Here is a 25,051-nt window from a genome sequence, read left to right as displayed (position 1 = left end):
AAGTTCCCTGCTCAGCAGGGAGCTTGCTTCTCCCTCTCCCTCTGCCTCTCCCCCAGCTTATGTTCTCTCTTTCTCATAAATAAATAAATAAATAATGAAATCTTTTAAAAAAGTGCTAAATAGGAAAACATCCTACAAGACACTCATTTCAAAACTAAAGACACATGCAGATTGAAAGTGAGGGAAAGGAGAAACATTGAACTGGCACATGGATGTCAAAATAAAGCCTGAGTATCATTACCTGTATCAGAAAAATTAGAGTTTAGAACAAAGACTGTAGCACAAGAAAAAGAAGGGTACTATATCATAATAAAGGGGACAATCCAACAAGAAGATATAATAATTGTAAATATTTATGCACCCAACAATTACTAACAAACATAACTCATTGATAATAATACAAAATAGTAGGGGACTTTAACACCCTACTTATATCAATGGACAGTTAATCTAAACAGAAAACAAACCAAAACAAAACAAAAAAAACCCAATGTCTTTAAATGAACACTGAAACAGATAGACTTAACAGATATATTCAGAACATTCCATCCTAAAACAGCAGAATACACATTCTTTATAAGTGTACATGGAATAATTCTAGGACAGATCACATACTGGGTCACAAATCAGGCCTCAACCAATATAAAAAAGATTGAAATCAGACCACGCCTCTTCTGACCACAACACCATGAAGCTAAAAGTCAAGCACGAGAAAAAAATTAAAATACCACAAATAAATGGAAGTTAAACATGCTACTAAACAATGAATGAGTCAATGAGGAAATCAAAGAAGAAATTTTTAAAAATACACAGAAACACATGAAAATGAAAATGCAATAGTCTAAAACCTTTGGGATGTCGTGAAAGCAGTCCTAAATGGGAAATATAGAGCAATATTGGCCTGCCCTAAGAAGCAAGAAAAACCTCGAATAAACAAACTACCCTTACACCTAAAGGAGCTAGGAAAAGAACAACAAATGAAGCCTATATCCAGCAGAAGGAAGAAAATAGTAAAGATTAGAGCAGAAATAAATGGTATAGAAACTACAAAAACTATAGAACAGATCAATGAAACCAGGAGCTGGTTCTTTGAAAAAAATAATGAAATTGATAAACCTCTAGACAGGTTTATCAAAAACAAAAGAGAAAGCAACCAAATAAATATAATTACAAATGGGAGAGGAAAAATAACAACCAAAGCCATATAGAAATACAAACAATTATAAGGGAATATTATGAAAAACTATATGCCAACAGATTGGACAACCTGAAAGAAACAGATAAATTCCTAGAAAAATATTAACTACCAAAATTGAAACAGGAAGTAGAAAACTTAAACGTACCAATAACCAGCAAAGAAATTGAATCAGTAATCAAAAAGCTCAACAAACAAAAGTCCAGGTCTAGATGGCTTCACAGGCAATTCTACCAAACATTGAAAAAAGAGTTAATACCTATTCTCCTGAAACTATCCTAGAAAAATAGAAAACGAAGGAAAAATTCCAAATTCATTCTATGAGACCACCCTGATGCCCAAATCACATAAAGACACCATTAAAAAGGAGAACTACATGCCAATATTGCTGAAGAATATGGATGTAAAGATCCATGAAATACTAGCAAATTGAATCCAACAACACATTAAAAAAAATTATTCACCAGAATCAAGTGGGATTTATTGCCAGGTTACAAGGGTGGTTCAGTATTTGCAAATCAATCAACATGATACACCACATTAATAAAAGAAAGGCTAAGAATCATATTATGATTTCAATAAATGCAGAGAAAGCCTCTGACAAAGCACAACATCAATTCATGATAAAAACTCTCAACGAAGTAGGTTTAGAGGGGATATACCTCAGCGTAATCAAGGCCATTTATGAAAAGCCCACAGCTAGTATCATCCTCAATGGGGAAAATCTGAGAACTTCTCTATGATCAGGAATAAGACAAGGATATCCACTCTCACCATTATAATTTAACGTAGTATGGGAAGTTCTGGCCTCAGCAATCACAGATCAAAAGAAATAAAAGCCATCCAAAATGGCAAGGAAGAAGTCAAGCTTCCATATTTGCAGATGATATGATTATCTAGAAAACCCAAAACAGTCCACCAAAAAACTGCTAGAACTGATAAATGAATTCAGTGAAGTCACAGAATACAATATCAATGTACGGAAATCTACTGCATTCTTGTACACCAATAAGGAAGCAGGAGAAAGAGAAATTAAGGAATCAATCCCATCTACAATTGCACCAAAACTATAAGACACCTAGGAATAAACCTAACCAAAGATGTGAAAGACCTGTACTCTGAAAACTATAAGATACTGATGAAAGAAACAGAAGATGACACAACGAAATGGAAAGATATTCCATGTTCATGAATTGAAAAAACAAATATTGTTAATGTTTTAACAATGTCTATACTACCCAAAGCAATCTACATATTCAATGCAATCCCTATCAAAACACTAACAGCATTTTTCACAGACATAGAACAAACAATTGTAAAATTTGTATGGAATCACGAAAGACCCCAAACATCCAAAGCAATCTTCAAAAAGGAAAGCAAAGCTGTTGGCATCATAAATCTAGAATTCAAGTAATATTACAAAGCTATAGTAATCAGAACTTTATGGTGCTGGCACAAAAACAAGACACGCTGAACAATGGAACAGAACAGAAAACCCAGAAATGAACCCACAATTATATGGCAATAAATATTTGAGAAAGCAGGATAGCATATCCAATGGGGAAAAGACACTCTTTTCACCAAATGGTGTTGGGAAAGCTGGATAGCAACATGCAAAAGAATGAAACTGAACCACTTTCTTACATCATACACAAAAATAAACTCAAAAAGGATGAAAGACCTACATGTGAGACCTGAAACCAAAAAATCCTGGAGGAAAACAGTAACAGACAGTAACCTCTGAAAGCAGCCATAGCAAGTTCTTTGTAGTTATGTTGCCTGAGGCAAGGGAAACAAGAGCAAAAATAAGCTATTGGGACTTCATCAGAATACAATGCTTCTGCACAGCAAAGGAAACAAACAACAAAAGTAAAAGGCAACCTATGAAATGGGAGAAGATATTTGCAAATTACATATCTGATAAAAGGTCAGTATCCAAAATCTATAAAGAGTTCATACCTCTCAACACCCCAAAAATGAGGAATCCAATCAAAAAAAGGGGAGAAGACATGAATACCATTCTTCCAAACAAGGCATCCAGATGCCAACAGACACATGAAAAGATGCTCCATATCACTCATCATCAGGGAAATACAAATCAAAAGTGCTCACACCTGTGAGAATGGCTAAAATCAACAACACAAGAAATAACAGGTGTTGGTGAGGATGTGGAGAAAGGGGAACCTGGTGCCCTGTTGGTGGGAATGCAAACTGGTGCAGCCACTGGGAAAAACAGTATGGAATTTCCTCAAAAAGTTAAAAATAGAAACAACCCAATGACTCAGCAATTGTATTCCTAGCTATTTACCCAAAGCCTATGAAAATACTAATTCAAAGGGCAGGCACCCCCTGTATTTATAGCTGCATAATCTACAACAGCCAAATCATGGAAGTAACCCAAGTGTCTGTTGACTGATAAATGGACCAAGAAGAGGTAGTGCATATACCCAATAGAATATTACTCAGCCATAAAGAATAATAAAATCTTGCCATTTGCAATGATGTGGATGGAGCTAGAATGTATTATGCTAATATAAATAAGTCAGTCAGAGAAAGACAAATGCTTTATGATTTCACTCATATGTGGAATTGAAGAAACAAAACAAAGGAGCAAAGGGGGAAAAAAGAAAGAGAGAAACTAACGAAGAAACAGACTCTAAACTATAGAGAAGAAAGTGATGGTTACCAGAGGGGAGGTAATAGTTATTTTTTTTATTTATTTATTTATTTATTTATTTATTTATTTATTTATTTATTCTTATTTAAATTCCAGTTAGTTAACCTACAGCATAATATTAGTTTCAGGTGTGCAATAGAATGATTAAACACTTCCATACAATATTAAGTGCTCTTCAGGACAATTTTCCAAAAAGGTAAACAAGTAAAAAGACAAAGGGCATCTGGGTGGCTCAGTCACTTAAGCATCTGACTCTTGATTACATCTCAGGTCATGATCTCAGGATCATGGGATCAAGCCCTGCATTGGGCTCTGCACTCAGAAGGGGGTCTGCTTGAATTCTCATTCCCTCTCCCTTTGCCCTTCCCCCGGCTCTCTCTCTCTCTAAAATAAATAAATCTTAAAAAAAAAAAAAAAGAAAGAAAAGACAAAAAACAGGAAAAAATAGAAAACTTCTAGCACGATGAAAGAAGTAAACTTAACAAACCTGTATGAACAGTAAATGGAATAGACATATTGCTTCAACTAAAGCTAAATATTGTCAATCTAGAGTTAAAAGAAAACTATATGCTATTTATGAATATACATACACCCTTTAAAAATAAGGATACACTTTTAAAAATATTTTGAAATTACTTTCAATGTAAAAAAAAACCCCATAGAAGCAGAAAACCAACATATGAATGCATTTTATGAGATGCCATCCCTGTAACCACCATCCAGATGAAAAAAATAGGACTATCCCTGTCACCCAGCAGCTCCTTCCTATGCTCCCCTCAGTCACACCTGCCTCCCCCACCAAAATGACTTCCAACTGATTTCATAAGAATTATACCTGTATGCCGTTATAGTTCTGTTGGCCAAAAAGCATCCCTGGGCATTATGATTTAATCTCGTCCTTTGCATTTTCTACAATTCGTAATACATTAAGTCTCTTTTAATTCGCAGGTTTCCCCTCCATCCTCTCTTTCCCTTCTAACTTTTTCAAAAAATTTAATAATTGGAAATTTGGACCTCTCAATCCCTTTCACTTTATCCCCTTATAATTTATTTGTTAAAAGCCCCAGGTGTTTGAATTGTAGTTTCTTGTAGTTTCCTGGTTTGGATATTGCTTTTTGTATATTCACAGTGCTGTTTACCCGTCGCTGTAAATATAAGGACACACTTATAAAGGAAAAGAATTTTTAAAAATATTCCATACAAATTCTAATCATGAAAAAAAAAATCTGAGCATGGAAGTGTGGGACAAAATAGAAAATGACTAGGAGTATTACTATAGGTAAAGAGTAATATTCAAAATTAACAGCTAGTCATCAAGAAGACAAAACATCCAAAAATGGTCATGTATAAAATAACATGTCTTGAAAATATAAGAATAAAAAAATTGATAGAACACAAAAGAGTAATCGAAATATCTACTATCGTAGTTGAGTATACTGAAAAAACAAGCAAGCAAAAGAATGAGCAAAGCTGTGAAGTATTGGAAACTCTATCATCTAACTTGACCTAATTGACATTTATAGAATAATATAGCTCACAAGTGAATAATCCATACACTTTGGAAGTTTACATGGAGCCATCTATCCATAATGAACCATCTAATGGACAATGAATCTTATCTCAGTGAATTAAAATGGCTAAAAATGATTCAGAGTATGATCTGTGACCACAATTAAATTAGATATTAATAAGAAAACTGTAAGTGGAAAATCCTCAAACTTATGGAATTTAAATAGCACATTGAGGCAAAGGGGAAACCATGATGTGAATTAGAAAATATTTTGAAATGAATATTAATGGAAATAAAGCATATCAACATTTAATATATTGAGTATAATGCATGTAAATTGGGTGATAAATTTAAAGTTATGATAGATGAACACTTATAGTTTTAAATATATATAATAAAAAGAAGAATGGTTTAAAAATTTTTTTTTAGATTTTTTATTTATTTGACAGAGATAGGGGGAACACACGCAGGGGGAGTGGGAGAAGGAGAAGCAGGCTCATAGAGGAGGAGCCTGACGTGTGGCTCGATCCCATTATGCCGGGATCACATCCTGAACCGAAGGCAGACGCTTAACCGCTGCGCCACCCAGGCGCCCCAAGAGGAACGATTTAAAATGAGCAAGATAACCTTCCATTCTTAGAAGCCAGAAAAAGAAAAATTACACCCAAAGTAGAAAAAGGAGCACAAAAGCAAAAATCAATAAAATAGAAAAAAAAAAACATAGAATAAGAAAAAATCCATTCACAGTATGGATGGATGGATGGATGGATGGATGGATGGATGGATGGATGGGTCTCGTAATCATTACATTAAAAAAACTCACATGTAAAAGAGTACACGGTGACGTGTTCCATTTGTATAAAGTTCAAAAACAGACAAAACTAATCTGTGATGGTGGCGGTAATGACTGTCATGGGGCATTCTGGGGGGTTTGGTGGTTCTACGTTTTATTTCTTGATCTGAATCTAGGTGTTAATTACACTGGGTTGTTCACTTGCATATTAATTGAACTGTTAGCCTATGGTTTATAGAATGTATCTATATAGATATATAGAGATCTTCAATGAAGAGTGCTGTAAGAAGCGTGAATGAATCTTCCTGTTTATTTTTTCTTCAGCCCTGCGTTTTGGAAGTGATCTGCTTTTTTTAGCCTCAAAGTGGCGTCAAACTGATTCTCGAAGTCTGCACAGACTTAGGGGCCAAGACAGCCTACGTTCAACAGTGCTCACAACTGACTGCCTCTTGCCAGGTGCGTGGCCAGGAGGGGTCTCCTCGCGCTCCCAACTGCCCTGTAGGCAAGCCAACTGCCGTTATTCAGGCTGGCATCTAGGACGTGAAGCCATGTTGTGCTTACTACTACTTCTCATTGGGCTCGTCGGGGTTCAGACAGACAGGAGTAAGTACAAAAACCTTTCCTCTGACCTTTTGGGAATGTCAGGTCTCGTCTCCGTTTTCTTCTGAGAGGTCAGATATCCCTGGGAAAGGGCTTTCTTGTAGGGGCTCCGACTCTGTAAGCCAGAGACCACAACTGCATCACCTTCCCCAACCAAAATCCACACTGGATGTGAGGGGGCTTTCCCACTCGTCTTGGTGCGGTATGAAAGATGAGAGATGCCATGGTTGAGTGAATACCTCGAGGTTAGAGTTTCATATATTGCTCTGCATTTTTGACCTGTGGACTCTGTAGTTGGAAAGACCAAAAGACTTGACTTTATTTGTACTGAATTTCTCTTTAAAGTCTTGTAATTCTAGAAAGAGGTGGAAATGGAGTGTATTTGAAAAGACTGGTTTTTTAAAAGGTGGCATTTGAAAGATTACAGATTTAGATGAGGAAATAATGGAGGAAGCTATGAGGTGACGGTGTTACTCTAATAAAACATTTGTACCTTGCAGATTCTGAAAGACTACGTGTGCAAATTACAATACCAGAGAAAATACGGTCAATATTAAGTGGAGGAGTTGAATCACATGTAATTCAGCACTAACATTTTTCACATTCTAAAATAATGGGGATTTTTTAAATAAGAAGTAAACTTGGACTTTTCATCCATGCAAACTTGGTGAATTTTATATTTATGTCCAGTTTTCCTTAAGTGCAAAAGCTCTTTTGGAAACGAACCAAGATAAACCGTGCTTCGTAGAAATACGGTGCAGTGATGCTTATTATCAAAGTCTCAAGTCCCATGTTTTAAATCTGTTTTCCTCTTGAGTGTCTTTGAATAATCATTGACCTGAGTCATCTAGAGACTCTCTTCTTACTCGCTTACTAGGCTATCTTTGGAGGGTTTTTTTGTCCTTGTTAAGTAAGCCTATAGCTTCCTTATACTGTCTAATGATCATTTCATTTAATGAAGTTTTATATGAGTAATTTTTTCATCTTGATTGCAAATATGTTAATCATTAAGATTTTTTTTCATGCCATCTTAGCTCATCTTGGTTCAGGGTATTAGGTTTTCTTTTCTTTGAATTTGAAAGAAAAAAAATTTTTTACTAATTTCTAGAATAATTTCCAAGATGTGAAATGTGTTTTTTCAAACATCACACCTTAATTTTCTTTTTGGTTGGGTAGTAAATGTTGTGGTAATTTGAGTGCAAATATTTCCTTAGCAACTACCCACTTGTCACCCTAATTTACAAGCTTAAAATTTTCAATATATCATTTTAAAAAGAATGCATATTTATGAAAACTTAAAATAATTTAAATAGAACAAAAGTGAGGTATTTAACAGTATTTTGAAAGAGTTTTAGTTTTTAATGCAAAATTAATATGGAATTGCTTACTCATATTTGAATATATATACAGAATCTACTTTGAAGGAAATTCTTCAACCAGGCATCACCACCTTCTATGGTAGTAATTCTCATAAGAGAAGTACAAAAAAATCACCTGTCCTCGACTGTCAAATTCATGAGGGAAAAAGTTTGACTACTTTGTTAATGTCTCTATCCCCCACGTTGAGAATAGTGCTGAATACATAGTATTTTTTTGAACCAGTGAGGCTATGTGGTACTTATTGGTTTAACAAATGCTGTAAACATAATATAACATAGTGTATGTTTATAACTGTTATAATTAATAAATAAACGATATAGATTATAAGAAGAGAATATTCAACTAGAAGTTCTAAAAAATACTGATCGGCATTTCTACATGTGAAAAGTATAATGAAAATGGGGGGGAAAATCAAGAATTAACAGTAGACCACAGGTAAAGAGATAGATAGATGCAACATATAAATGACTATGGGAGAAAGAAGATAGAATTAGGTGCTTAAGTATATAATAACTGAAATTCCTGAAAAAGGGGGGAAAAACCTGGGGAAGAGGCTATATTAAACATATAAAAACTGACAAATTATAGAAAAAAGAGAATCTTCAGTTGCAAGTATGACAACACAGAATAAATAAAAATCAGTATTAACAACATCTTGACATAGCAAAATCAGAATTCCAGACATTCTAGTGGATATTATAAAATAGGAGTAAAATAAGAATAAAGAATAAGGCTCAAATATTAAAATTAAGTAGAAATGTAGAACAAAAAATAAGGGAAAACACACACATATATAAATATGTACACATATATTTAATAATTATTGCTAATAGCATGTCTTTGATAAAGTGTGTGTATTGTACACATGTCTATATGTATATATACACACACATATATGTACAACACACACACACTTAGGCCAAAAATATGAGTTACTTAATAGTATTATTTAAAAGGTAAAAACTTTTTAAGATATAGTCAATCTTTGTTGAAAGACATTAGATTCTCTTTCCCTCTCTCTCTGGCCCCTCCTGCTTGTGCTCTCCCTGTCTCTTTCTAAAATAAATAAATAAATGCATACATACATACATACATACATACATAAATCTTAAAAAGAAACAACATACTACAACCACTAATAAAAGTGGAAAACTAAAAACTAGATCCTGTTGGCAGTCAAGAATACTCAGTATTTTCTTAGGTCAATTTTCACCAAATCTATAGATCGACTGCTGTTCCAATAAGAAATTTCATGGAAATTAGCAGATTGATTCTAAAATATATATGGAATGGTAAAAGGTAAAAAATTGTTAACTTTGAAGAATAAAACAGTGATTCACTTTGGTTCATTTCAAAACCTATTTTAAAGTTTTAGTAATTAATATAATGTGGTATTTTAAGGGACAAATTAATAGAACAGAGTAGAGTGCCTCCCAAAGACCAATGCACATATGAACTTTTTCAATTCAGTGGTGGCAATGAAATCATTGGATAAAGAATGTACTGGTTAATAAATGGTGAAGGCACAGTTGATTAATGATAGGGAATAATGATAAAGTGTATATTACTGTTACTTGAGACGCCAAAATTGCTTCAAGATCATTTAAATGTACACATCTGAGAGTAAAATACTAAAAATCTGGAAGACAAGATAGAAGATTATTTCTCAGACCTTATAATAGGGAAGAATTATACCAAATAGAAAAAGGAACACAAATTCTTAAGGATTTAGAAATATCTAGATTTAAAGATAAAAATAAATAGCTACCATAATCAAAGTGAAAAATATTCCAGGCTCACAGAAGATATTTGCAATCCATGTAAAACACAAAAGGTAGCCCGAATATATCAAAAATTCATACAAGTCAATAAGATAAAAAAAATAGAAATGTACAAAGTTATGAATGACAAGGGTTAAACTTGAAAGGATAATAATTATCAAACATATATACAAATCAGGATATTTATAGGGAACTGCCAAGCAAACACAATAGATTACTATTTCACATCATCAATGGCAAAAGTTAAATCTAACAAAACAAAATGCAATTAGAGGAGATGGATAAAAGGATAATATTGTTTACTTTTTGTGAATGTCTACCTTGGTACAACAAAGCCGCAGATTAATTTTAAACTTGAAGTGAAGTTGCAAAGTACTTGTTAATAAAAGAAGTTCACTCATAGGTTTAGTTTAACATATCTAACAAATATGCAGAAAGGGATATGTCTAAGATTATTTATTGGGGCATTGCTTACAATAGTGAAACAAAACTAAACATCCATTGACAGCATAGATGAATCAAATGTGTTATATTCAGGAAATGGGATACCTTACCATCAAAAATAAATAAATTATAAAGCTACATGTATTGATGATGATGATGATAGGAAATGTTTGCATAGCGCTTTATTATATGAGATAGTGTTTCAAGCAGAGATGTAATCAGCAATGAAATATGTAACTTATAGAAGGATTACATTTATGCAGAGCTAAAATTTATGCAAGAAATTACTTAAACATCCATAATTAGTATAAATATAAAAATATGGGAGTGATAAACACAAAACTCCGGATGTTGGTTAGCTGCAGTGTAAGAGAGGGTATTATCATGGGATGAGAGAGTACTTAAAATTGTTTTCAAATACTTGCAATGTTTTTATTTTTTAACAAAGACATTGGCGACAAGGCATTTTATATAATTTGTTGTAATGTTTATATGTCAAAAAATGTAATCATTAAAAATAATAATCATAGCATATAGAGAAGATCAAATGCCTTTGAAAAAACATCATGCATAAAGTTGAAATATTGAAAGCTTTTCTCCTGAGATCAAGAAAAATATAAGGATGCCCACTATTACCTTTTCTATTTATCCTTGCCTGGGAATATTAGCCACCACAATAAGGAAGGAAAACAACAAAAATTAAAAATAGCCATAAAAATTGGAAAAAATAATGCTAACATTATTTATAGGTTAAATGATTGTATATAAAATAAAATCCAAAAAAATCTAAAGGAAATTAGAAATAACATAACAATTTAGTAAATTCTTTAGAATCAAGATCAATACACAACAAAACAAAAAGAAAAAAGTTCAAAACATAAAAATCAATTGTATTTCTATTCTGCAAAACAAAAGTATAAAATGAAACTTTAAAAAATTTTACACTACTTAAAAATCAAAATCTGAATAAATCTAACAAAGATAAGCAAACCTCCTCTCTGAAGACAATAAAACAAGATGAGAAGAATTAAAGGAGTATAAATAAAAATAAACGGAGTATATTCCATGCAATTGGATTGGAAGGCCCAATAATGTAAAGACGTCAAAGCTACCCAAATTGATCTCTAAAGACTAAATTGCCCATTTGTGAGGCCTCATTTCTTAATCTTACTATTAATAAAATAGATCGATGGGTTTTGATACAAACTTGGAATGAATTTTATAAAATGTGCAAATATACATTATGTGCTGTTAAATCTTTGCTCTACTATATGAATTTTGTATTGAATAATTTGTACTCTTCCCTTTTAAGCATAAGTTTTGAAGTGGCCGTCAGTCTTTATTAAGCTAATGTAGTTATTGGATGAAAACCACTTTTTCAGATTCAAAAGTTTTATTAGCTTTTAGTTATTAGTTTTATTAACATTTAAAAATTAACAAATAAATGACACAAATCATATTCTTCCACCCATCCTTATTATGAAAGCCAATATTTAAATTCAAGTTTCATTGAAATAAATCAACATTAAATTATAAATTTTCCTCTTTTTATTGTATTCATGTGCTCTGAATGTAATTATCATTAATAGAAAATGATAGTTTTCCTTTCTAACATTCTTCTCACTTTTCTTTGCCTTTTTAATATACTCTTCTTTCAGGTGTCCTACAACATTATGATTGAAGGAAAAACATACACGGTGAACCTAATGCAAAAGTAGGTGACCTACATTATTCTATCACCTGTATTTGATCTAATTATTGTTTATAATTAATCCAGAGTGTAATTATTTTGCATTTTTAGATTCTCCTAGTTACTGGCTATTCATTTGTCTCTTATTTTATGCCTTAAAAAACTTTAACTCTATATAATAAATATCTAGAAGTTGAACCTGTAATGTATACTCCCATCTTTCTCCTTCTCAGTAGCACCAGATTTTTATTTGGTTATCCATGGATTTCATGAAAGATGAATTTTGTTATTTTTTAATCTTTATCAAAACATAAATATGTCTTGTTTTTGAATCCCTAATATTCAGCTATATTTGAAGAGAACATCATGAATTTGAGGAGGGAAAGAATAGTGATAAGTAAAAGAAAATTACTTAACGCGTTATATCAGAATGTTGTTAGGACTTGGAATATTATTGTAATTAGCCAAACTTAATCCCATGCCAGCTGATGAATTTAGAAAAAATAAGCACATCATAAGAAGGAATAAAGGAAAATCAGAATTGTAATGATACTTTTTAAACAGTTAAAATAGGAATTTCAGAATCTACATTAATATTTTTAAAATTGTGAAATTATTTTTTTTCTCTCCAAATTTTTATTTATAGGCCAGTGATGGGCATTAAGGAGGGCACATATTGCATGGTGCATTGGGTGTTATATGCAAGTAATGAATCATGGAACATTGCATCAAAAACTGGGGATGTACTGTATGGTGACTAATATAGCAAAATAAAACTTACAAAAATAAATAAATAAAATTAAAAAAATAAAAAAATAAAATCCACTTCATTAACACATAGTGTAATATTAGTTTCAGGAGTAGAATTTAGTGATTCATCACTTACATACAACACCCAGTGCTCATCACATGTGCCCTCCTTAATCCCCATCACCTATTTTGCCCATCCCCCACCCACTTCCCCTCTGGTAATCCTCAGTTTGTTCTCTATAGTTAAGTCACTTTTATGGTTTGCCTTTCTCTCTTTCCCCCCCTGTTTATCTGTTTTGTTTCTTAAGTTCCACATATGAATGAAATCATACAGTATTTGTCTTTCTCTGAATGACTTATTTCACCTAGCATAATACACTCTAGTTCCATCCACGTCATTGCAAATGGCAAGATTTCATTCTTTTTTTATGGCTGGGTAATATTCCATTGCATATATGCCACATCTTCTTTATCCATTCATCTGTTGATGGACCCTTGGGCTGTTTCCATAATTTGGCTATAGTAGGCAATGCTGCTATAAATATCGGGGTGCATGTATCCGTTTGAATTCCTATTTTTGTATCCTTTGGGTAAATAGCTAGTAGTGCAGTTGCTGGGTCATAGGGGAGCTCTATTTTTACCTTTTTTTTTTTTTTAAGATTTTATTTATTTATTCGACAGAGATAGAGACAGCCAGCATGAGAGGGAACACAAGCAGGGGGAGTGGGGGAGGAAGAAGCAGGCTCACATCAGAGGAGCCCGATGTGGGGCTCTATCCCATAACGCCAGGATCACGCCCTGAGCGGAAGGCAGACGCTTAACCGCTGTGCCACCCAGGCGCCCCTATTTTTACCTTTTTGAGGAACCTCCATACTATTTTCCAGAGCATTTGCACCAGTTTGCATTCCCACCAACACTGTGAGAACGTTCCCCTTTCTCTACATCATTGTCAATATCTGTTGTTTCTTGTGTTGTTAATTTTAGCCATTCTGACAAGTGTGGGGCAATACCTCATTGTGGTTTTGATTTGTATTTAACTGATGCAGAGTGATGCTGAGCATCATTTCATGTGTCTGTTAGTCATCTGTGTCATCCTTGGTTGTATTATATATTCTATACTTTTTTCCTAATATAAAAGAGATAGCTTCTGAATAGCAGTGTATTTCTTTAGCTTTGTCTTTTTTTATATTAGGAAAACAGGGTATAGAATAGACAATACAACTAATGATGATATAATTGATGAATCAAGTATTACACACTCTACAATTAATGCTTTTCTTTTCACACATACAAGCAAAGTACACTTAAGTAAAAACCATCACATAGTAGAACACAAAATCTTTGAAGAGTAACCACATTCTCAATGACAAGCATGATAAAATTAGAACATAATTATGAATGTTTAATCAAAGAAGAACCAGCTTTTTGGAAATTAAGTAAGAGTTACCAAATAAGTCTTGGCTTAGAAAAATTCAAAATATTGTTGCAGAATGTTGATAAAGTAGTCACAAATAGAACTCAACTTTTTAGATATGAACAAATCTGTAATCAGAGTAAAACGTAAACCTTTAATTTTTTTTCATTTTATATGCAACAGATGAGAATACAGTGAGAAATACTGTAGTGAAGAGGAGACAGAATAAAGTGTGGCCAGGGAATCCCTGCTGGTGGAGTCACAAAGCCTTCAGTGACCACTGTCCCTACTCAGGGTGTCTTGGCAGGTAGTTGGCTTCAGGCTTAGCCAACAGTTTATATACAAACAGGGTGATGTCACTTGCACTCTCAGCAGCCTATGAAGCTTTGGCTGTGTGCAGAGCTAGCAGCAATCTGTGTCTTGTACAGAAACTTGGCAATCCCCTAGGGCCTTCAAACACACAAAATTAGAACACCAGTTTTATCACATTGCTCAAAGGTGTTTTTGCCAAAGTCAGGAATGGATCTAGGTTAGAACATTGAGGGTAATACTACAGGCAAACCTCATTTTATTGTGCTTCACACATACTACATTTTTTTACAGATTGAATGTTTTTGTGGCAACCCTACATCAAGCAAGTGGTTTTATAGATGTTTCTGCTTCATTCCTGGTGGGTCCATTTAGCTTGTTCCAATGTTTATATTTTTCATCATCTCAGAGTTGCAGCAATGATGGGGCCATTTGTAATCCATTCCACATCTGCATGAGATGTAGTTTAGGGTTTCGTTTTTGCGTGCAATGCTCCTGCTGTCGTTTTCAGGATTGGGTAGCTTCATTCTGCCCATTGTCTACAGACAGCAGGTATTGATTTTTTTCTCCTTCTGTTTACAAATTGCTGAGGATATTTCCAGCTCTGTGCTCTCTACTGGAAAGTCCAGAGTGTGTTCTCATGGTAGAGATCACAGGCCATTTAACCCTCCATCCCTAAGGTACAATTCTGGTCCAGATTCTGTCCTAGTTTGCAGTGTCACCTGCTCACTCAGCTGCAGCACTAGTCTTTGCTTTTACTTCTTTGATCATTCTGTTTAAAGCAAGAGTCAGTACACCTTTTGCAAAGCGCAAACATTTTAGAGTGAACTCCATATGGTCTCTCTTGCAACCACTCAGCTCTTCCATTGTGGAAGCTGGCATAGGGAATACTCTAATAAATGGGCATGGCTATATTCTAATATCACTTTATATATATTAAAAAAAGGGGTGGGTTGGGTTCGGTCTATAGGCCATACTTTGTCAACACATTTTATTGTTTAATGTAGTACCATATTTAAAAATGGTTAAAGTTAATTGGTCATTTCTGTATGTGGAGAGTGTAAATGGAAATAGGCGATTGGGCTTCTCTCTTTCACAAAAATCACTACCAATTACCCTTATTTAATTGTTGTTTTAATATTTCTTGTTGTACAATATATTAAATATAAATTAAAATACATGAAATATTTTATGCAGTTAAATGAATAATTATGAGTGAGAATTCCTGTACCCCTGAACATTAAACACACATTGACTGCCCTCCAAAAGCCATACAGTTACCATTTTCCATCCCTGTTATTTGTAACTACTTTCCTGATCATTGTGATAACCATTTCCTTGATTTTATTTAATTATCCTAAATAATATATTTCTATTTGTGTGTTTTGAATTCTAAATGAATCACAGCGTATTCTCCTACAGCTTATTTCAGTCACTCAAAATAATGTCTGTGATATTTATCAATGTTGTTAAAAATAATTCCAGTTTATCCATTTTTATTACTGTATAGGATCCAATTTCATGATTATGCAATAATTTATTCTGTTATTTTGAACATTTTGGTTTTTTTCTATTATGGAGTTATTACAAATATTCAAATATGAAAACTCTTGTATATTTATTCTTTGGCACATGTGCACAAGATTTTCTAGGGCATGTAACTAAGGATAGTCTGGATGGTTAAATTATATGCATTGTCATAATTATTAAACAATTCTCCCAAAACATTAGACTAATTTATATGCCCCTCTGAATTTCATATTATATTAATAGTGGTAGATAGTTCAAGTTTTCAATAACTGTTGATTATGTACTGATGTCTTACTGTGATTCAATATGTATCTCTCTAAATGCAAATAAGTCTGAATACTTTTAAAAATACGTCAGTTGGCTGCTTGGATTTTCTTCTTTGTGAAGCACCTATATAAGACATTTATACTTTTTAAAAAGACATGCCTAATCTGACCTTTTCTTTCCTATTTTCAGTAATTCTTTTAACTTTTTGCCTAAAAGTCTAATTCATGATGTGTTTTTCAAATAACTTCTATTTTATGCCTTCTGTTTTCACACTGATGGTATTTTAGTAAGAGAATGTTTCCTTTATGAAAAATTATAGTTTTATCTTGCTTAAAAAAATGCTCCTTTACTCCAGGTGTCCTCTACATTGTATGATTTTTGTGTTATTACTTTGCTTTTAATTTTTTTGTGTTTATTTTGATCTTTGTTTATAACTTCCTCAAAAGAATTCTAAGTTGATTACTCATCAACCATTTTTATTTTTAGTTTAAAAATTTAAGGCCAACTTTTTTCTCCAAATACTGCCTAGCTGCCCCTCACATTTTTAGATGTGTAGAATTTTCCCTGGTTTACCATTAGCAAAAATTTTAAGTTTATATTATATTTCTTCTTTGGACCATGAGTTATCTCACTGTATCTTTAAATACCAATACATGTGGCACTTTCTAGGTATTATTTCTAGCAATTTTTGATCATAGAATATTCTTTGATTTCAATCTTTTTAAAGTTGAGGCTAACTTTGTGATGTAATGTATATTCAGTTTTTGTAAATATTCTATATGTACTAGAAAATAGCATATTCTGCAATTATTTACTATAATCTTCTTTTTAAATCATGTCATAGAATTCTTCCATATTAAAAAATGATTTTTCTATTTAGTAATATATATGTGTTAAAATCTTCCACAGTGATTTTTCAAATTGATTAATTTTGAATTCCATATTTTGAGATTATAAAAAATTAAATAAAAATTTAAAATATTTTACCTTTTTGGTGAATAAAATTTTAACCAAGTGGCTAGTAATTATTTTAAATTTTATCTGATATATGTATAGTTACACTAATTTTCTTTTGTTTAGTATTTGTAAACTACATTTTTCCTACCATTTTCTTTCAACTTTTATCCAGTCTGGATTTTTCTTTTATTGAGTGTGAAATTCTCTCTCTAAATGCAGTCCAAATGATCATTTTTTACTTTGTAGTTATTCTTCTTTTTGTAATTTGAAAGAAATGATTGTATACATACAGACATCCATCAAAGCTACTATTTTATTCTAATGGTTTTTATTGTTTCCACTTTCACAGTTAGCTCTAAGATTCATCCAGAATCGATATTTATGTGTTTCGTGAGCGTAAGAGTGAAGATTTAATTATTTTTTCATATTAGCATTCTATGGATTTATCAAAGGCTGTTGGGAAGAAAACACAACCTATCTTCACTGCACTGTAGTGTAATCACTGTCATAAATTGAATGACTCTGGACCCTTTTCTCTCTTCTGCTAGTTTATATATTTATTCTTGCACCTTATTTATCTATACAAATGCCATACTGTACTAATTACAGTGACTTTATAATCGTTCTTGATGCCCAGCGTTGTTCAACAGTTTTAAGATGTCCTTGCTTTTCTTGGCCCTTTGATTTTCCATATAATTTTTGAGCTCATTGTATTATTTTTCTTTTGTGCTTTTTATTTTATATTCTTTTTTCTTTTATTGTCTTCATTTTAATGAATCTGTCATTTTATATTGTACCATTTCCCATCAAATAAATTCTTTGTTATACATTCTTTTACTATTTTTTAGGAGTTTATCTAGATTAACATGTTAATCTCTGAGTTATTGAACCTAATATGCATCATTATTTTATGAGTTACCTTATATTGTCAAATCATTAAATTTTTAAATTCCACTTGCCCTCTTTTATGTTTTCATCATTTTCTTCAGCCACTATAATCCTGCATACTTTTAAACCCCAAAGAGGTTATTTTTTGTACAGTCAATATTCTTTTATATTTAACCATAAGTTTACTCATTCTGGTGCTTTTCATTTCTTCCCACATTTCCATTTCTATATGCAGTTAATTTATATATCTCTCTGTAATTCTATTTCTGTTGCAATTCTGCTTGTTTTTAATTATACTGGTTTGTATTCATTGTTAAATTTTTACCTGACCCTACTCTTAAACATTTTTTTGCTGGGATAAATTCTAGGATGACGTTTTTAAAATGACTTTAGCCTTTTAAAATTGTCATTCTGTTGTCTTCTGACTTTCTTCATTTTTATTGACAAGGTAGTTGTCAGTCTTATTGCTGTTTCTTTGAAGGTAACATTTTTTGTTTTTCTCTTTCCTCTTAATACTTTGAAGATTTTATTTTGATTTTCATTAGTCTTTTAAACAAACCAGATGTGATTTTTCTTTGCTTTTATCATGCTTAAATCACATAGAGCTTATTGATTCTGTATTACCAGTTTAAAAATATATATATATGCTCTTGTTTTCAGAGAATTTAAGTTTAGTTCCTTGGCCACTCTCACAATTTTCAACATTGGCAAAATACTTTACAGGGAGAGAAGCTATATATTTTATATACCTCAAAAATTCATTACTTTCTCTCTAGGGGTACATGACACCAGGGGTTCTGCCTCTTTCTGGACATCCCAGGAGCTTTCTTGCCCAAACACAGACATTTGAATTTTTCTTTCTTTTCCAAAAAACTGGTGTCTGCCTATGACCAGGTAAATCCCTTCATAGGACCTTCAACTCAGAATCTCTATGTTTCCTGGAGCCCCACTCCACTGTGGGTCATATTATTTTTTGGTATGACAACAATGCAAAAAATCTGGCTCTGCTTGTTAGTGTTTGGCTCTTTGACCTTTTGCTTCAACAAATCCAGACTGCCATGGTAATCACAAATCTTTATATTATGCTTATTAGAGAAATGAAATGGGATATCTACATTTACCCTTTCTCTTTATAGAGCCATGTCAGCATATTCTTCCCATATTTACAAATAATATATTGTGATGTGAGTTCTCCATCTAATCTGTTGAATTCTTGTCACATTAGTTCAATCTGTATTTACCATTTGCTATTTTACCAATATTCTTCTAAGTGCTTGAGATGCACTAATAAACAAAAAGGGACAAGAATCTCTGTTTATATTGTTATCAAGTGAGACTAATAATGATATTAATGTGGGAAAGAAAGGCAAAGGAAAAATTAAATTTCCTTACTACCTACAGCCCACTGACAAGTCTTTGAAATAGGCAGAGTGACATGCTCTAGAAACTCAGCTGTCTTGATGTTAATACTTTGTTAAGGGCAAAAGGCAATCTTAGCTCAACCCCCAGGATCCTGTGAGTCTACTTTAACATATAAAAATTCCTTTGGAAACTTCCTTTATCTCTACCCCCAAAGATGTATGTTGGCAATCATCCCACAGCATATGACCCACTGATATACATCTGAAGAGTCTCAAGAAGATGGTTTTATTAGACAGTAATGAATGAAATTTTCCTAACAACGCTAGCCCCTCAAGGTCCTGGAAACCTTGCTTCCACAATTTCTTAGAGACTGACCCTATCCCTAACCCCCTCCCAACTTGAAAGCATATAATCCATGACTCCTCATGACTCCAATGCAGTTCTCTCTGCCCATGGGTCCTATTTCCGTGCTTTAATAAAACCATCCTTTTGCACCAAAGACGTCTCAAGAATTATTTCTTGGCTGTCGGCTTTGAACCCTAACGTCTTTCCTACATCAATATCACAAATGAGTGCATTAGGAAGAATGTTAGAAGGTGATAAATGCTTAAACAAAAATAGCAAAGTTAGAAGTATTGTTTGAAAATCCTGTTTTTGATGATTAAGAAAGTTGCATTTTAAAAATAAACTTTCCAAGATAAGCCTCACTGAGAAGTTGACATGTAAGCAAAGACTTGAAGTAGATGAGACAATGAACTATGCTGAAGAGCATCCCAGGAAGGGGCAACAACAGGTACAAATACTTTGAGGCAAAACTTGCCTTTTTTTTTAAGATTTTATATTTATTTATTTGAGAGACAGAGAGCACAAGAGCACAAGGAAGGGGAGGGACAGAGGGAGAAGCCGACTCCTTGCTGAGCAGGGAGCCCAACTCAAGGTTCAAAGGCAGATGCTTAACCAACTGAGCCACCCAGCTGCCCCTTGCTGATTATGTTTTAAAAAACAGCCTAGAGGACAGTGTGATGGTAAAGTGAGTGAGAAGAGATCTAGACACCAGGATTTTTGAGTAAAATTAGAACAAAGTCCATGAATTCAGGACTCCATTTCTCCCGACCCTGTCTATCTACCTGTCTATAATAAATACAATAAAATAGACATCTTTTCAAAATAAGAGCTTAGAAAACAAATTCCCCATTATATACCTTTTATTTTTATTTTACAGAGCTTTTTTACCTCATAATTTTAGAGTTTATGGTTATAATGGTACAGGAAGTATGACACCTCTTGAACAACAGCTTCAGGTATGACTTTTACTGCCTGTTTTACCTTTATTATGTGAGTTTCTGTGATCACCTTGCTTAGGGTTGGCCTGTTAGAAAACAAAGGGTTGGAGTTACGTTTTGTTTTAAAGTGAAGTTAACCATTTACTTTTGATGATGCTATAATTGAACTAGCATGAGTTAGCTCCTTGATGAGTTACTGACAGAGACTATACTAGGTGGTTGTCACATAAAGGAGACTATGTGCGACAAATAAGGTCACAGGGAATAGCTCTAAAACCTAAGCAGGAATGAGCAGGTTCTTTTTATTTAGTGTTTAGGGTGAATATTCAGAAAGGGGAGTTTTGTCACGGTGTGTAAAGGTAGGCATAAAGTTGTGCAGGTGTCCTTGGAAAATATGCCCATACACATGTTTTATGCTTGTTAATGAAGCTTGTGCTCCTCATCGGGTGGAGATTTTAGCATTATAATGAAACAGAGGTAAGTGTTGGCAAGGGGAGGGGGCTATGGGCATGCTCAGAGAGCCAGTATAAACTAGATGGGGTCATGCGGCTCCTATCTTGGGTAAAGAATGCAGGGTTTTGCTTATTTTTGAAACAGCTCTGAGAGTTTTACTACAGATTTATTGTCTCTGATGTGGTTAGGCTATTTCCTGGCCTGGTAGAGACTGAGTTTTTGCAATCCCTTTGTTCCCTTAACATCCTTAGCTACTGAGGGGTTTTGCATTTCTTTGTAATTCTGATACCTCAGGAAGCTCTCCAAGAGCTGTCCTTGGGCAAATAGTGCTGGTAGGGCATAGATCACAGAATGCATGGTGCACAGGGTGTTATACACAAATCACGAATCATGGGGGGAAAAAAGCAACAAACTAAGGATATACTGTATGGTGACTAACATAACATAATAAAAATTATTATTTAAAAAAATAGCTGGGGGCCTAAAATGACTTCTTTTGTGTCAGAAAAGCTATGCTTCATCTTTCTTTTTCTGGGGACCCCTAACTTTCTGCTTACACACTGTGTCTCAAGTTACCCTTTTTACACAAACCAAAAATGGTTGTGATTTCTTTAAGCTATTATTTCACGATGATGTACATGTATGTACTTAAGTACATGTAGCAATAGGATTGAAAAGATCATGAAATACTTAAAAGTGAAAATAATATGATTTGAATCAGGAAAGGTAAATCCAGGAAGTAAAGGAGAATCCAAAGACTTGTCTAACATATGTTCAAGGGCCAAATAAATACACATGCAATTTCATGTATATTTAAGAATATATTAAATTTTCATGTATTTGGAACGCTTCAGGGTCATTTAATAATGTCTATAATTTATTGTAAAAATAATAGAGCAGTGTGCATAGGATTTCAGGGATTACCCATGTCTGAAATGCTGTTTTTCTTTTTTTCTTTCTTGCTGCCTTACCAATTCCTATTGTTTTTTTTTCTGTTTGTGTTCCTGATTTCTGTATAGTGAATCAATCAGTACTTTAAAATTAAAGCATTTTTATTTAGACTATACCGTTAACAAAAGAAATAATAGATATGATGATTTGCTTTAAATTTTGTCCAATAGATTATGCAAATATATGTGTCATCTACCGAAATATATAAATACTACATGCTGTCAAACAATGTCATGCACACACATAAATATATAATATGTGTGTGTGGCATCAATAAGTGTATGTGTGTGTGTGAGTGAGAGAGACACAGTTAGAACCAGTGAGACCAAAAAAGATATACGCGGCTACAGTATCCCATACCTGAATTTTATGTAATTCTGCCATACCCAACACTTAACTCTGCTTCCTACTTCTCAGGAGGTAACCATGAGAGATAAATGTATAATTTAAAAAACAAAGCAAAGAATGCTTTATTGATAACCTGAATGAAGTAGGTTGTTAACATTGGCTTCAACTGCCAGTATATGGTGCCATATAGGTAACTTACATTTGCAAAGATGCAAGCCTGCTTCCAGTGCAGGAAAAATCAGGAAGGTTTTTAAATTGGATTAAAAGTAGGTAAATTTGTTTTTAATGAAGTCTACAATCGATTTTTATGCTTTAAAGTCATATTATCTTGGTAAATACAGACTTATCTACAAAGGAACAAATCAGCCCTCTAGACATAGAAAGAATTTATTCCCAGTCCCTAGAGTTGACAAGTATAAGCCATTCATCATTGTCATGGACTTTACTCTAGAAAAAATAAATATTCATCATGATTAAAATGTAAAATCACCAGGACAGCATAATAATTCAAAATGTGTATGCACATAAAAACAGACCTCAAATTGGAAGAGGCAGAAATGGACAGAAATGAAAAGAGAAATAGATATATTATTAAGATAATTGAAGATTTAAATACTCTTTTCTCAATAATTGATAGATGAAGTAGAAAGAAACTCAGCAAATCTGTTGGACCTTGAGTGGAACTATCAATCCACTTCATCTAATCAACATTTATAGGAGATAACACACAGAAGCAACAGTATATGCATTCTTTTTAGTGCAAGGAGAACATTGAACAAGATGTAACAGAGAAAAACAGTGCAAGAAATGGAAATGATAAGAACAGGAAAAACCAAAGAAGGAAATTGATTAATAATAATAATGATGACCTTTTGGATTCCTCCATGAAAATTTTATCCTATGCTTACTTAAAAATGATTTTTTACTTTGATTTACAACTTTTCCCATTATTTATAAGGCTGACATAACTTACTGATTATTCCAAAGAATTAGAAATGTTATCAATCTGAATAATAGAAACCACCTTTGGAAGAAGGTAGACAAAAGCTGGTGGAAAGGTCCATGTATTTTATCTTGATCTTATAAAGTATGATCCATACAGCTGAAACTCTACATGGGACCACAAAAAAAAAAAAAAAAAAAAAAAAAAAAAAAAAGAAAAGAAAAGAAAAGAAAAGAAAATACAAAGTAATTCATTGATGGTATGCCAATGAAATATTTAAAAAAATAAGACTAGATACTGTTTTAGTTTGTTTAATCAATATAAAGAAACCATATAGCAACTTGAACAGGGAAAGTGTACTATAAAGAATTATTAACTGTAACAGTGACTAGAATAAAAAATAAGAAGTAAAGAGAACTCTAAAAAACATAGGAATACCAGATACAAGAAGCAGCCAGCAATCCTAGGACTGAAATGAAAAAGACAATCTCGTTATCCCAGGATTGAGATGCAAACCCTCTGAATATTAGGAAGCCACAATGGTGCTGTACCAATAAGGTATAGCCATAGAGTTTCCCTTTGGAACTTCCCGGAAATCTGTTTAGGGTAGTCAGGAAAGCTGTTCAGGAAGAGGTATCTCACAAAGCTACTCTGCTGCAAAAGGAGAGAGAGCTGAATTATGGGAGGAACCTACTGGCTGATGGGTGCTAGTAACCATGATACACTAAAGGATCTGTGTACTGGAGAAACGTCAAGCACTGGGGGATCCTGGTGGTGCAATGAGCAGGACAATTAAAGGAGCCTTCCGAACTAGCACCCTGGAACCAGGAAACTAAGCTCTGCTCTCACACCTTTCTACACCCTCTACTGGCAAAACTTCAGAGCCACTTGGCAAAGGAAAAATAATTTAGGGGCCCAGATTTATTTTCACAAAGCAGGTAAAAGATTTATTAGGAGCTGAGGGCCAAGACATCAATAATTGATAAAGTCTACAACTTTGACTAGTCAGCTTTCATTTGCACACATTTGAACTCTGGTAAAACAACATAATTACCCTGTATTTCTATTTAACAAGATTCAGCTACCCTTTTTACAAGGGAAGAAATTCCCACCCTTCCCCACAATCACAAGAGCCATCGTATCCATTAATTAATACTATGTTAACTAGAGATTAAATTGTGAAGTTAACTTCCAACAACTTGTAGGTAAACTAATAACAGGAAGAAGGAAAAAGGAAAAGGTTAGTATATACAAATAAACACAAATGTATACATATAAGATACAAAGAGAAGAGACCTCCATTTCTCTGAGACTCCAATTAAACATATATTAGATAACACTGTCTCACTGATTGCTGCAACTATATTTAATTTTTTAAAAAGATTTTGTTTATTTATTTGACAGAGAGAGAGAGAGAGCAGCAGAGGGAGAGGGAGAAGCAGACTCCCTGCTGAACAGGGAGCCCGATGTGGGACTTGATCCCAGGACTCTGGGATCATGATCTTAGCTGAAGGCAGATGCTTAAC

General features: G+C 33.3%; 1 protein-coding gene across 1 annotated transcript in view; it reads left to right on the top strand.

The window, feature by feature from the left end:
• The first annotated feature begins 6,723 nt into the window (after window positions 1-6,723).
• The window catches only part of ADAM2 (ADAM metallopeptidase domain 2), a 119,900-nt gene continuing 101,572 nt past the window's right edge, over window positions 6,724-25,051 (top strand). The window contains exons 1-4 of the mRNA XM_034647698.1: window positions 6,724-6,778; window positions 7,276-7,352; window positions 12,039-12,094; window positions 20,770-20,848. Coding sequence (XP_034503589.1) covers window positions 6,724-6,778; window positions 7,276-7,352; window positions 12,039-12,094; window positions 20,770-20,848 — 267 coding nt within the window. The remainder of the gene's footprint in view (window positions 6,779-7,275; window positions 7,353-12,038; window positions 12,095-20,769; window positions 20,849-25,051) is intronic.

Source organism: Ailuropoda melanoleuca, chromosome 18, assembly GCF_002007445.2.
Source record: "Ailuropoda melanoleuca isolate Jingjing chromosome 18, ASM200744v2, whole genome shotgun sequence".
Classification (NCBI taxonomy): domain Eukaryota; kingdom Metazoa; phylum Chordata; class Mammalia; order Carnivora; family Ursidae; genus Ailuropoda; species Ailuropoda melanoleuca.
The sequence above is the reverse complement of the archived record's forward strand: the minus strand, read 5'-3'. Positions and strand labels throughout refer to the sequence as shown.